This window comes from Heteronotia binoei, chromosome 7, assembly GCF_032191835.1.
Source record: "Heteronotia binoei isolate CCM8104 ecotype False Entrance Well chromosome 7, APGP_CSIRO_Hbin_v1, whole genome shotgun sequence".
NCBI lineage: Eukaryota > Metazoa > Chordata > Lepidosauria > Squamata > Gekkonidae > Heteronotia > Heteronotia binoei.
In genome coordinates, this window is record NC_083229.1 from 65504769 (window position 1) to 65519364 (window position 14596).

At 37.0% G+C, this 14596-nt stretch overlaps 1 protein-coding gene across 8 annotated transcripts in view; it reads left to right on the forward strand.

The window, feature by feature from the left end:
- Positions 1–3932, forward strand: part of PLAG1 (PLAG1 zinc finger) — a 43751-nt gene extending 39819 nt beyond the window's left edge. For 5 of the 8 annotated variants that reach the window (XM_060243764.1, XM_060243766.1, XM_060243765.1 and 2 more), the window contains exons 3-4: positions 425–783; positions 1296–3932. In XM_060243764.1, the coding sequence (XP_060099747.1) occupies positions 542–783; positions 1296–2559 (1506 nt within the window). In that variant the 5' untranslated portion in view covers positions 425–541 and the 3' untranslated portion in view covers positions 2560–3932. The remainder of the gene's footprint in view (positions 1–424; positions 784–1295) is intronic. The other 3 variants (XM_060243770.1, XM_060243769.1, XM_060243771.1) reach the window with 1 other exon arrangement.
- Positions 3933–14596: the final 10664 nt, after the last annotated feature.

Here is a 14596-nt window from a genome sequence, read left to right on the forward strand (position 1 = left end):
AGATTCCGCAATGTTTTTTTCCCTCGTAAGATGTAGAAGTGATTATTGTATTCAAATGTTATCACTTTTAGCCATGTCACATCAGATTTGCTACAGGTCCTTAGAAAACTATTGAAATTATATTTGCTAAAATATATGCACAGCCATTTTCGTTTTTATAGGTTTAATAAGATCCTAAAAAGTTGCTATCGTATCTCAAGAACCTGACAGAAAATTGAAAGGTGTACTTTTAGGGTACATGTGGATCTGTCCAATCTGAGCAGTGAATTTTGAGCTGTGATAAACAGCTTAAAAGAGCCTAAATATATTACATTAGACCAGCTGAACCTAACTTTATTTAAGCTTTAATCAAAAGCATCACATAGCAAGTAAACTTCAAAATTAAGTGTAGTTACAAATAGTTGTTTCTTATTTTTTTTTCCAGTCCCCTTTTGCTTTCTTTAACGACCACATGAAACTTGAGAAGCCATCTAAAGCTAAATCTTTTAGTGGAGTTGGGCAATTCCCAAGTGTCCAACAAGAAGGCCTGGTTTAGGCTGCGATGGCCACTGTCATTCCTGGTGATTTGTCAGAAGTAAGAGATACCCAGAAAGTCCCTTCAGGGAAACGTAAGCGTGGTGAATCCAAACCAAGAAAAAACTTTCCTTGCCAACTGTGTGACAAGGCCTTTAACAGTGTTGAGAAATTAAAGGTTCACTCATACTCTCACACAGGAGAGAGGCCCTACAAGTGCACACAACAAGACTGCACCAAGGCCTTTGTTTCTAAGTACAAATTACTAAGGTATTAAACTCTATTTATCTTTCAGATTATATTATAGTTTGTTGGCCATTTTAAGCTTTGTAAACGTATATGTCTCTGTACACATCAGTTGATTTTCAGGAAGTTAATTTAGACATCAGATCATAGTATTATAAATTACAATGCATAATTTTATATGCTAATGTATTTGAATCTGTTGTTTGTGTGTTATTTTCAACGAACCAAGTTTAAAGGTTTTCATTTGTATAAACTTGTTGCAAAGATTTGTGCGGAATGTGCATTTCACTATGGACATAAATGAAATATTCACACTTAACCAGTTATCATTAAATTAACATAAAATCTTAAAACTAAAATGTGTTTGACATGAAACTCCTTGTGATTTATTATATTTAGGTATGACATTCAGTATCTGTAGTGACGTTTCCTCTAAATATACTGTTGAAAATGTTCTAGCTTAGCATTTACTGTTAAAATTAAACACATAACTTTTGATCAAAATAATTACTTACAGAATATATCTGTGTTTAAAGGCATATGGCTACTCATTCTCCTGAGAAAACCCACAAGTGTAATTATTGTGAGAAAATGTTTCATCGAAAAGATCATCTAAAGAATCACCTACATACACATAATCCTAATAAAGAGGCCTTTAAGTGTGAAGAATGTGGAAAGAACTACAACACAAAGCTTGGGTTTAAGCGTCACCTGGCTTTGCATGCCGCAACAAGTGGTGACCTCACCTGTAAAGTATGTTTGCAGACATTTGAAAGCACAGGGGTGCTACTGGAGCATCTAAAAACTCATGCAGGCAAATCATCAGGTGGAGTGAAGGAGAAAAAGCACCAGTGTGAACATTGTGATCGTCGGTTTTACACCCGAAAGGATGTCCGAAGACACATGGTAGTGCACACTGGAAGAAAGGACTTCCTGTGTCAATATTGCGCACAGAGATTTGGCCGGAAGGATCACCTAACACGGCATATGAAGAAAAGTCACAACCAAGAACTTCTGAAGGTCAAAACAGAGCCAATGGACCTTCTAGACCCATTTACTTGCAATGTTTCTGTGCCTATAAAGGATGAGCTGCTTCCAGTGATGTCTTTATCTTCCAGTGAGCTGACATCAAAGCCATTTACAAACACCTTGCAATTAAACCTTTACAACAGTCAAATTCAGTCAATGCAGAGCTCAGCTTCTGCTCACCAAATGGTTGCCACATCATTACCATTAGGAATGCCTTGTCCAATAGACATGGAGGCTGTCCACCCTTCACACCAGCTTTCTCTAAAATATCCACTCAGTTCTACCTCATATACACTTTCTATGACTGATAAAGAGCAACCATTGAAAGGGGAAATTGAAAGTTACTTAATGGAACTGCAAAGTGGTATGCCTTCATCATCCCAAGATTCTCAAGCATCTTCATCTAAATTAGGGTTGGATCCCCAAGTAGGGCCTTTAGATGATGGATCTGGGGATGTTTCCCTTTCCAAAAGTTCTGTTTCCATTAGTGAACCTCTAACCACCCCATCACTGGACTTTTCTCAGTTGTTCAATTTTATACCAGTCAATGGACCTCCTTTTAATCCTTCTATTTCTGTGGGAAATCTTGGAATGAGTTACACACAAGAAGAGGCACATTCTTCTATGACTCATCTGCCTCCACAAGCACAAGATCCACAAGACCCTAGTAATAGTATAGGTCTTGGATCTTTACATTCATTGTCAGCAGCGTTCACAAGCAGTCTAAACACAACCACAACCCTACCACGTTTTCATCAAGCTTTCCAATAAGATGAAAAACCAACCATGCAACAGTTTTTGTAGAAATGCCTTAGATTACTTTTATTAATGTAGTGCCTACTATGTCATTGTAAACCTACTTTTGTACAGTACCAATTGTGTTAAGCCAGTATGAAATTCAAATTTAAGTTTTAAAGTACTTTGAATGTGTTTGTTCATGGATGTTTACTGGGTTTTTAAAGTCTATCAGTTTTCACTGCCAATAGACCCATGCTTTTAAATATAGAACCATTCCCACTAAATGTATGTATCCCATGTTTAAATTTTCATTAAGAATAGTTAATTCTGTTTGTCAGTAAGTGGTGGCTATTTTAATAACTAAGAATAGCAACAAAATATTGATTTTAAAAAACAGAAAAATTTCTGCTATATTCATAACATGAAATATTTTAAAGTAAAATTTTAACTCTTGTATGACAATTGTGCAGCATATACATGTAGACATCAAAAAGTCTGGATCTATTGTTTTTGCAAAAATAACTTCAGGTTTTAAAAGAAAGAAATATAATTTAAGTGCAATTATAGTATTTAAGTAATTCGGCAAGAATAATGTTCCTAATTGGCAAGTTTAAGTTCAAAAAGAGGCAAAAGAGTTGCCTTTGAAACAGAAATACATTCAATTATTATAGAATACATTATTCTTCACTTTAAATATTCATTTTCCCCAACTGACTCGCAAAGGTGTGGTCAAGTCTAGCCAGAAAGTTTAGTTCCTATCTTGTTCATTTGATTTTCCTTCGTTTATAAATGAATGTAAATTTGGAAATAAATGTTTCCATATTTTCATTGATGCAGATCTCTTGAATTGAGTATCTGGTGTGTAATGTCACCCTAAGCAACAGCTTAGATGGTAATCACGCTTACTACACCTGGGTATTTGGTTAGTGATTTTTTTTCACTGCCAAGAATTAAAAACAGGACTCTTAGGAGTGAAGTAAAAGCATATTGCTTATGTCACTTTTATCTCAATACTAGGGTATTTAGGAAAGTAACGACAAAATGACTACTTATTCTGTATGTCAAATTGCTGTTTCTTTTCAAAAGACCCTCTATGTTCCCTACCCCTGATAACCAAAAGAGGGAAAAACTGATGTCTAAGTGCAAAATGTTGTTTTGCTATAACTTGGTAACATTCTATTCTTGTCACTTTTAGGAGGAATTTAAAAAATACATAAATATGTCCCATCATTTGCATGAATTAATATAAGGTTTTAAGTGGTTAAAATAAATATACTTCACAAAATAAAGTTGCTCCCATTTAAGGAGCTTTGGCTCCCAATATTTGTATCATTAGTTCCTACTTTTTTACTGTAGGAACCATATGCAGGTGTGATTTTACTATTTTATACTGATATGTATTTAAATTTTATTACTGAATAGTAACTTTTTTATGTTTGTGTTCCAAAGGCATTAAAATAAGGATGTATTAATAAGGAAAATACCTTTCAAAATTCTGCAAGCTGCTCCAATATGCTGTGGGAATACTTTCTCAAAGTAGACTTTAGCTCTGCTGCATGATTGCTTCCTTTAGTTTCTATGAAACAGATTGCTCAAATATGTCTTTAGTGGAATGATTTGTTCAATATTGCTTTCCAGCATTTTAGCACCATAATTTTAAGGGGGGAAAACAGATGTCAGAAGATTAGAAATATTATAAAACTACTTCATGGTAAAAAAGTGGAAATCTTTTTGGATGTTTTTCTTTTCTTTTTTTCCTCTTTAGGGGACAGAAAGGTTTTATTTCTTCAAAGGAATCAGACCTCATTAGGAAAATTAAACATCCTTATGTTTTTTGTAGATGTTGAATGTATTCAACACTTTACAGAATCAGCACCTGAGGAACTGAACTTCTATCAGTCACTGAAACAATTGTATAATTCACTTAGAAATGCCATTGGACAAGTATTGAAAAATGCATTTCATTGATTTCAGAATTGAGTTGAACTAGTTTTAACTTTTCCGTTTCCAGTAGAGGCTTACCACTACGTTGTTTATGGTATTTGACAGGGAATGGTATGTACAAAGCATGTTATGACAATGTTATCTTTTCAGTGTTAGTTGCTGGTTAACTTGATTTTGTTTAAAAAAACAACAACCCTAAACTAGTTTTGCCAGTACTCTTTAGTACTCCTAAAGGCTCCAAATTGTTATGGCTGTTTGTTCGGGTTGTCAGATGGGATTAATTAGAGACAGGTGCACTTCAAATTAGTAGTTGGGACCTCAAGACAAGATATTGAACCTCATTCAGTTACTACTTCAGCAGTTGGCTACACCTTGTGTATGCACCACTGAAGCAGGATGTATGTGTATGTGGAAGCAGTTTGACAGTGTAGGCAGTATTTACACATTAGTGCTTTATGGCTATCATTTAGGCAGTCATTATTGGCAGCTTCAAAATGTCAGTTTTAAAGCCTGTTTTATAGTTACTGGGTTGATTCTTAAGGGTGGAATGTGGTGTGTGCTGGCTGATCATGCACCACATTTTTTGCAACTTCTAAATTTCTACTATGGATTTTAAAAATATTATATATATATATATATATATATATATATATATATATATATATATAATATTTTTAATATATATATATAATTTGCTTGTGTTTTATTAGTAGTGAATTGTGGAATAGAGTGATTTATTCATTTGGCAGTAGAGGTTTTCAGAAACCATATACTGACTAAAACATGAGCCAGACCTGATTGCTTTATTAAGCTAATAATGAATGTTAAGAGTACATATTTTCAGGATCTTTTGCCTAGTGAGCTCTATATGTATTGTAGGCCAATGTTGTTGTTGTTGAGGAATGTGTGGCTGTGTGTGTTTTTTTTAAAATAAAGTTCGATCAATTTCTGTGTTACACATAATACAAAATATAGCACTTTCAAAAGAGAACCTAAACCTTTTATAAAAGAGAATTTCTTACAGGTTATGCTTTCTATTATAAAATCTTTTGTTATAATTGTTCAAGTGCCATTAGATGACATATGTGGGCCTTTAATATAATGCTTTGGGTACAAAAAAGGTAAACAATGTAATTTTAAACAGGTACATCTTGCAGTGTTTTTGTTATCAATTTGCTATATTGCACAGAACCAGTGTGTCTTTTAAAAGGGTTTTAAAGCAGACTTCCCTAGGTTTACATATTTCAAATTATGCTGTTTTTCTACTGCCATTTTTAATACAAGTCCAAAAGTAAAGTAATCAACAGTTGTTAAATGTATACTCCAGAGTCTTAGAGTTTGCAGTTGTATGCCCACTAATGCTAGGTAAGTCTCATGTGTTTCAGTGGGAATTACAAATTTATTAGGCACAGGAGTTCAGCATTACAGCCCATTCCTATGCATGTTTACTCAGAAAACACTGAGTTCAATGGGACTTATCCCAAGTGAGTGTGCATAGGATTGCAGTTTTCAGAATGTTTGATATGCAGTATTTTAAAGATTTGATGTCGTACAATAATTATGCTGCTGTTGGAATTCAACATAGGGTTGGTCCTGTGCCTGTTAGTATAAAGAGAAGGATTAAGCTCTTAATTATTTGTCTCATACACTGGTTTATCAGCTAAAAATGATGTGCCTCTTAGTAATGCAGCCTAGACATTATACTCACTTGCTATGAAGTACATTGTGTACGTTCAGCTGCCTATCTGCATCCTGTCAGTATACAATTCAAAGCCACCCATTTGACATTACAGAGGAAGACCATTTGGAGCGATGTCATAGTTATTGAAAAGTGTATTATACAGTCAGTCCCGTAACCGTTATAAAATAAGGGTGGTGTGGTGTTGAAGGCCATGTTTTTAAATCAGTTATTTAACCCTTAAATTGACCCAGGCTTGTTGCTAATTGCTTGCAAACACTTTTCAGTATAAGCTTCAGTGGTACAGTTGAACCAGAATGAATGTTTATCTTCTCAGAAACACTCCTGCAGAATCATTATAGTGGATCATGCTGCTAATGTAACGTGGGATACAACTCCTCTCATGGTGCTACAGACCTCCCTGTCTCATTCAGACTGATGTATTTTTATCCATAGAGAAAGGCCTATACTAGATTTATAGATGTATGATATATTTTTATACTGTGACTTAATTTGTCATTAATAAATTTTTGTACACCACCATGTATTCATATGCACTTGTAATACAAAAAAAAAACTTGGACATGCAAATTTATGCCCAGATAAGCCTATTATACTCAAAACTAGAAGATGGTAAATGAAAAGGGGGCTTTTAATATAGTGTGACGTGAAGAGCATGCTTGTTTCTAAGAGTCCTTTAAATACTGACAGACTAAGAAACATTGTAAAAAAGAAAGACACCTGAATCTTACTTGGATTGCTGAAATTATATTTGTAGGTAGTGAAATGTTTGGACTTGTGTGCTAAAACATTTAATGACACAGATTTTGAGTCAAAAATAGAAAAAATGCATTCCAGAATGAATTTGTGTATTTCACTTAAAGTTACTATCCTGTGATATGGGAAATTGAGTTGCTTATCATGTATATGTACTTTAAAATGTATTCACAAACTACTGTTGTATTTGTATAAAATATAGACAAAAGATTGCATATATATTTTTGTGTATAAGCTCTGTAAATTAGCTATCACATTATGAAGCTGCAGCAAAAATTCATTTTAAACATTCATATCCAAAGAAACAGACTATTTATTGTCCACATACCCTGATAAAAATATAACTTGCTGCTATTAAACAATAGTGCTGCAGCTTCTTGTGGCCTACAGTGTTATGTTTGCTGTACAGAAATATGTGAACTCCACAAAATATCAATAAAACTACAGAACGGTTTTAGTTATGTACAGAATATGTCTGAAATTACATGGGTATATTACAAAAAAAGTCTGTAAGTGGGATATACCATGCTAATATATTTTAACATTCTAATTTGTGGGTGCAGTTAACTGAAAATCTTTGGCCTAAATTTGAACCTCATTAATATGATGTCCCTCTGCAAAACAGATGAAAATGTCAATAAAATGAAGTCTGTGGCAATAGTTTGCTTTAAGGGGTGTAGGTACTGGCCGAGAACTCTTCTTAAATGAGACCTCCACAGAAAGGGGCCGTGGATGTGTACCATTTTATCTTCCTGCTATTTCCTCATTTTTCCAGGTTCCAGCCTGTTGGTATCCACAGGCACCACTGATATCTTTCTTGGTGTCCACTATGTGTTTTTTAAAAAGCAGGTGGGGATTTTGCCCAGCTGGGCTTTAGGTTAATGATTGGAGATTTGATTGGCTTTGCAGATTTTTTTTAAAATTTGCTTTGATATCAACTGCCAATAAAGTAAAAAACGGTAAGCTGTGTGTAAGCAAGGAAATTCTTCTAAACAATACTTATTTTAAAAGGCATTCTGTTAAGCAAAGCTTCTGCTTGAAATATTGAAGAGTTACTGTTATTCATAACTTCACTCCCTGACTTTTTGTAGTTACCCCCTTGCCTGCAGCGGCCGTTTTTAATTGGCTTTGCCCCCTGCAGCAGCCATTCTGTGGTTGTGCCAACCACCTTGCATCAGAATTCTAAAGTTGCTTGCAGGCTAGAAATATGTGAACATGCTTCTGTTACTCTCACTTCCAATCCTAACATCTTGTCTTTCACTACTTTCCTAATTGACTTGATTGAGCTACCATGCTAAAGGTAACGATTTCCCAAGATTAATAGCAGCACTTTGATAGACCAAGGTCTGAAATTCAGTAACAATGAAAGAAGTCAGTGTATAATAACACCAATATCCAAAATGGTAAAATACCACACTTTATACACTGTTATAAAGAACTATGTATATATCAAAGATAGTGTGACACATTTTGCACATTCTGTCTTTGGGATATATATAGTTCTTTATAATACTGTATATAGCATGGTGCTCATTAGTATTTTGGTTTATGGCTCAATATAAGAAACTTCAGTGTGTAATAATTGTATCAGTAGATGTTTTGTGTTTCTTTTCAAGATGCATGATATTTGCATTAGTACTTGTTTAACCTTTCCCTTATCTTTCTTTTTTATATTCTAATCTAAAGCAGGGATGTCAAACTCATTTGTTATGAGGGACAGATCTGACATAAAAGAGACCTTGTCAGGCCGGGCCATGTCAGATTGCGCTGAACTATGTTGGGCCAGGCCATATGCATACCTAATTAAGATTAGGTAGCAGAGATACAAACTTTATAAAGGACCCAGACAAACACAATTTTTTTAAAAAAACACCTTAAAACATGCTTAAAACGTTAGCACAATGGTCTTAAAGGTGCTTTCTTTATATTTTCCCCATGGAATTCAGGGGACGGGGCAAAAGAAGCTGTGTCTCTTTCCTCCTTCCTCAGGGGACTGAGGGAAAGGAGCCTCAGCTGAGAGCCTTGGCTCAGTAGGTCTGCTGTGCGATTGAGAGAGTCTGGCAAAGCAAACTCTGCCTCCCCCCCCTTTCTCCCCAAGGGAGGAGCCTCAGCCTATGGAGAAAATAGAGGTTTTGTTCTGTAGCTCCTGAATGATTGCGCAAGCCTTGCAATGCAAGCTGTTATACAGAAGGAAGAAAGAGAGGGAGAAGGAAGCAGATGACATCCAGTTGCTCGGGGGGCTGATAGGAGCCCTTCTAATTTGGCCCCCAGGCTACATGTTTGACACCCCTAAGGAGTACCCCCCCCCAAACAAAAAGAAAGGATGACATAAATGGTGGTTGAGGAAACTGATGAATTAAACGTGCTTTTAGAACATATTGGAAGGAAAGCTGCTTCAAGAGGGATAACTAGCCTTGAGAGGGGGTTTTCTTTCTCCAGATATGATTATTACACATTGAAGCTGCCTTACTGAGTGTCTCTTTGGTCTATCAAGGTTAATATTGTCTACTCATTATAATAAGGCAGGAGCCTTCCGGAGTTTCAGGTAGAGGTCTTTCACATCTTTCATATTAACTGGAGATTGAACCTTGGACCACTGAGCCCCAGTTATACCTTGTTTTCATTTAACATGCCATTAATCACAGATTGAATACATCTTGCAGAAGTGACCTGTGGTGTAATAATTCTAGACTGAGGTTGAATGGACATAATAAAAGTTAAATAACAGGTAAACGAATGTAATTTAAATTTAAAAGTTAGATCTGCAGTGGTTTGCATATTTTGACAAGATGTTTCTGAGGAAAATTTGTACAGTGGTAACAGTTTGCTAACAAGGCTGAAGAACAATGTTCTGTCCCTTTAATGGAGACTTAATAGTATGTTATTTATCAAGTGATGGTGTTTATCTCCATGCCATGAAAACCCTTAGTTGCCAGTTTCCCTACATAGTATGCCTTTATTAAAAGGCAGAACATTTTTTCCCATGCCTGTTAGCAATTCTGTGTAGGATTCTTGGACATATTCCAAGATGCCTTGAGAGGGTGTCACTTGTGTGTGCAAACCTGATGTACTTGTCTGATGTTCTCAGATTTTAGATTGTAGTGAAAGACCAGTAATTGTGGGTTTTTCAGGGAACTTGACTTCTTTGACTGATCTGCTTCTACCTTGATAAATGCCTGCCATATTCTCAAGGAATCCCAGCACACAATTTAAAATTGGTTAATCTTTCAACAAATGAAACGGCTAAATGATGGAATCAAACATCACTCATGGTATTTAGGTAAAGTGTTTTTCCCGTGTACAGTTTAATTGAGAGGAATCCATTCTCCTTGGGCCTACACCTGCAGGTGGCTGGACTCTTCCATTGACACTAGTTATGCCTTTGATAAATACAGAAACTAATGGAACAAAATAGGAGGCTTTAGAGCTACATAAACTGTTACACTGCAGACTGCTGTACTTTTATTTGTTGATCAAGTAAAACAGGTTGCTCACCTGCAACATGATCTTCGAGTGGTCATCTGTGTATCCACACACTAGGTAATGCATATGCCCAGAACAGCCTCTTGAAAGCTGGAATAAACATTCCATTTAATGCAGGGGAAGGACTGAAGGGCGGGGGTTAAAATTGGTCCTGAACACTAGAGTCTTCAATTTACAACTTTCACTGATTATGGAACATGCACAAGATACTAAATATTAGAAGCGGAATTATTTTCTTAACAAACTGAATAAGTTTATACTAACTACAGTTAGTTTAGTTAACACGAATACCAAGGGAAAGACAAGGTTGCCCCCTTGTGTAGATATATCATATTACTTTATTAAAATATTACTTTTATTTTAACACTATTAAGCAGACAACAAGAACTACAGTACGTCATGCAAATACCATAAATAAAATATTGTCAGCGTCTGCTACAGCATTTTAAAAATGTTTCTGTTCTTGATTCCTCCACAAAGCAATAAAATATTACCACTTCATATAAACGGTGATTATATTTGTATTAATTCAGGTGTGTAGCCATGTTGATCTGAAGCATCAGAACAAAATAGAGCCCAGTGGCACCTTTAAGAACAACTAAGGTTTATTCAAGGCATAAGCTTTCATGTGCGCACACACTTCTGATACAGTGAAATAGAAGTTAGCAGTCCATATATATAGGTAGTTAGAGGGGGAGCAGCAAATTAGCATACAACATAATAAAGATGTTTAACAAATGCAAGGACCAAACAGGAATAACAAGCTTAGTTTATATGGTCTCCATTTCTTTGGATTTAATTTCAAGAGGGAAACATACTGAAGCAAATAAATGCATCAGAATTGGAGACTGATGTGTAAATGTACCCTTTTTAAATTGTGGGATGCTGGGAGTAATCAACTGAGACCCTGTTACACTCCATCTGTCACCTCTAAAGAACTGAGGTGATGAGGCACATCCTTTTTTTAAGGTGGGGTGACTGGTTCTGTAGCGCAGGGGTGGCCAACGGTAGCTCTCCAGATGTTTTTTGTCTACAACTCCCATCAGCACAAGCCATTTGCCATGCTGGCTGGGGCTGATGGGAGTTGTAGGCAAAAAACATCTGGAGAGCTACCGTTGGCCACCCCTGTGTAGTGTTATACCTCTTCTGTCACCAGACCAGAGAAATACATTCCAATCTACTATTCCAAATAATAAAAAATAAGCTGAATTTTTAAAAATATTGTAACAACTTTTCCTGTAATTGTAACATGATAATACACTTAAGAGCCAACCTATTCATTTATTTCGAATATGTACCTTTACGTACTATTATATGCATACCCTATATCCTCTGGGACAGTTTTTTTTTCCTGTACAAACTTTTGCTGCAACCAAGACATGTTGAACTGAACATTAATATCTTAGAATCTTAAAGTAGATATCAAATTATATTGTAGAATTGCTACCAAATAACTTTAATTCTTGTTCAAACAACACACTCTCCCTCTCCATGTGTGTGCGTGCGTGTATAGACACAGTCTATATCTGAAGAAGTATGCTTGCACATGAAAGCTTATACCTTGAATAAAGCTTTGTTGTCTGAAAGGTGCCACTGGACTCAAACTTTGTTTGTTGAATAGCAGAAACACTTGTTGGTAGGGGTTGTTTCATGGACAAATAGGTGGTAGAGTTCATTAGCATAACTCATTAGCATATGCCACCCCACCCCCACCAGCCAAAAGCTACCTGATGCAAGAAAAGAACCCCGGATGAGCAAGACCTGCTTGGGCTGGCTAGAGATTCAGCCAGCCCAAGCAGGCCTCGCTCATCTGGGGCTCTCCTGGGCCACCTCCCCCATGCACAGTCAAAAGGCCAGCAAGCCACCCGCCACCCAAAATCACATTAGAAGTGAAGAAAGGGTGGCATGGGCTTCTCCAGGGGTTAATAAGGGCTACTGGGTTTGTGGCAAAGCTCCTGGTGACTGGCTGGCTTGCTGCCTGCTCTCCTAATCCACGGATTGTTATGCAGCTGCACCTACTATTCAGTGGACAAGGTAGGTGGGCAGGGGGTGTGTGTCAGAAAGGCTCCTGTGCTCCTGCTGAATCTGAGGACTGCTTGTTGGCAATTAATTATCTGGTGTTTGTGTGAATACAAAGTTTTCTGTTTTGTTATCTGTTCACCTCATACATCCTACCTGCTTCCACCTGACCTTTCCTCCTCCAAGTTTAGAGAGAGCACCACTGAGGGGAACAGCTATAGACAAACAAGAAAATAGATAAAAGGGCTACTCAGCAAGAAAGAAGACAGAAAGAAAAACCCTGCATGTGAGGAAGGGAATGGCTGAGATCATCATATAGACCAGAGGTGTCTGGCCCGTGAGCCAAAACAGGGCTGCCCAAGGCTTTAATAAAACCCCTGGCTCTTTTTTCTCCCGTCCTCCCCCTCCTGCCCTTACCCTTTTTAAGTTTGGAAGATATTACACTGGACAGTCATTGCCAATCTGAGTAGACCTGGGGAGGGGAGGTAGAAGCTTGTAATGCCCAGCCATTTAATGTTTTCCTAGGTTCAGAACATTTTATATTTTTAGATTCTGCTGTGATCTTTGTGCTTTTTCTTGATGTTTTATTTTTAAAATTGCATTGCTAAACCCCACTATTTTTCCACCTTTCCATTTTAAACAAAATATTGCAAAAGTTTTAAGTATGTTTATACTTTAAGTAAAAAAATAATACCTTTAATTGTGTTTATGTCCTTTATAAAGTTTTGTCTCTCCACTGCCCAGCATTACATTATATGACACACATGGCCCAGCCCCGCAAAGTCCCATTTATTTCAGTTCCAGCCCTCCCAACACTCTTGATACAGACTCAAAACGTGCATGAAAACTTGGAACCATTCAACCCCAAGTTTACAAGATTAGAATGGTGGTGTGCATCTTTTGAGGAAAAGGTGGAGGATGTAGAAGAAGATGATGATGATACTGGATTGGTATCCAAAAACCCAAAACCTGTTCAAGCTACATGCTCTCTTACCTCTCTGTCTTTACCCCAAACTGGAATTTCCTGTTTCCCAAAAATGTCCATGATACTTCAGTTCTTGGAATTCACATTATACTGGATCCAGATCAAATTTCAAAAGAAGGATGTGTCATTTTCAATCCTGGCTTTTAGTATATATAACTTTTTAAAATTAAATAGTAAGGCCACAAACCTCCTCAGCTCTTTTGAAGGTCAACAAGCCCTCCAAATAGTTTGATAACACTTTAGTTTGAACATAGGTAGTTGTAGTGATCACACATAGCTTTTAACCATATGTAGATTGTTTCAGTTTTAACTCTGTTGTTGCTCCTGCTCTTAGAATCAGAATTGGAAGGCCCTAAAAGCCATCTAGTCCAACCCCCAGCTCAATGCAGGATTAGTTTAGAGCAGGGGTCTCCAACTCCTGGGCTGTGGACTGGTGTTGGTCCATGGCCTGTTAGCAACCAGGCCATGAGTTGTATAATTATTTCATTATATATTACAATGTAATAATAGTACCCTGCCCTCCACTCCAAATCTCAGAGTGGCTCATAATCTCTTTTATCTTCCTCCCCCACAACAGACACCCTGTGAGGTAGGTGGGGCTGAGAGAGCTCTCACAGAAGCTGCCCTTTCAAGGACAACTCTGCGAGAGCTATGCCTAATCCAAGGCCATTCCAGCAGCTGCAAGTGGAGGAGAGGGGAATCAAACCTGGTTCTCCCAGATAAGAGTCAACACACTTAACCACTAAACCATACTAATAAAAATAAAGTGCACAATTGTATCATCCCAAAACCATTATGCCCCCCCCCCCCAGTCCACGGAAAAAAATGTCTTCCACAAAACCGGTCCCTGCTGCCAAAAAGGTTGGGGACCTCTGGTCTAGAGCATCCGGAACAGGTCGTCGACTTCTCCTACACTTGTTTCAATCCTTTGTCAACATGGGATATTCAACAATACTTACACAAAGTACACTTTGCAAAGTTTAAACATTATACACAGGAACCGAACAGTCTCCACAACATGCTATCTCAATTAGGGCACACGCTTCCAAATGGCTCAAGTTGTAGTAATCACACATAGCTTTTAACTGTATGTAGATTGTTTCAGTTTAACTCTGTTGTTGCTCCTGCTCTTAGAATCAGAATTGGAAGCCCCTAAAGGCCATCTAGTTCAACCCCCTGCTCAA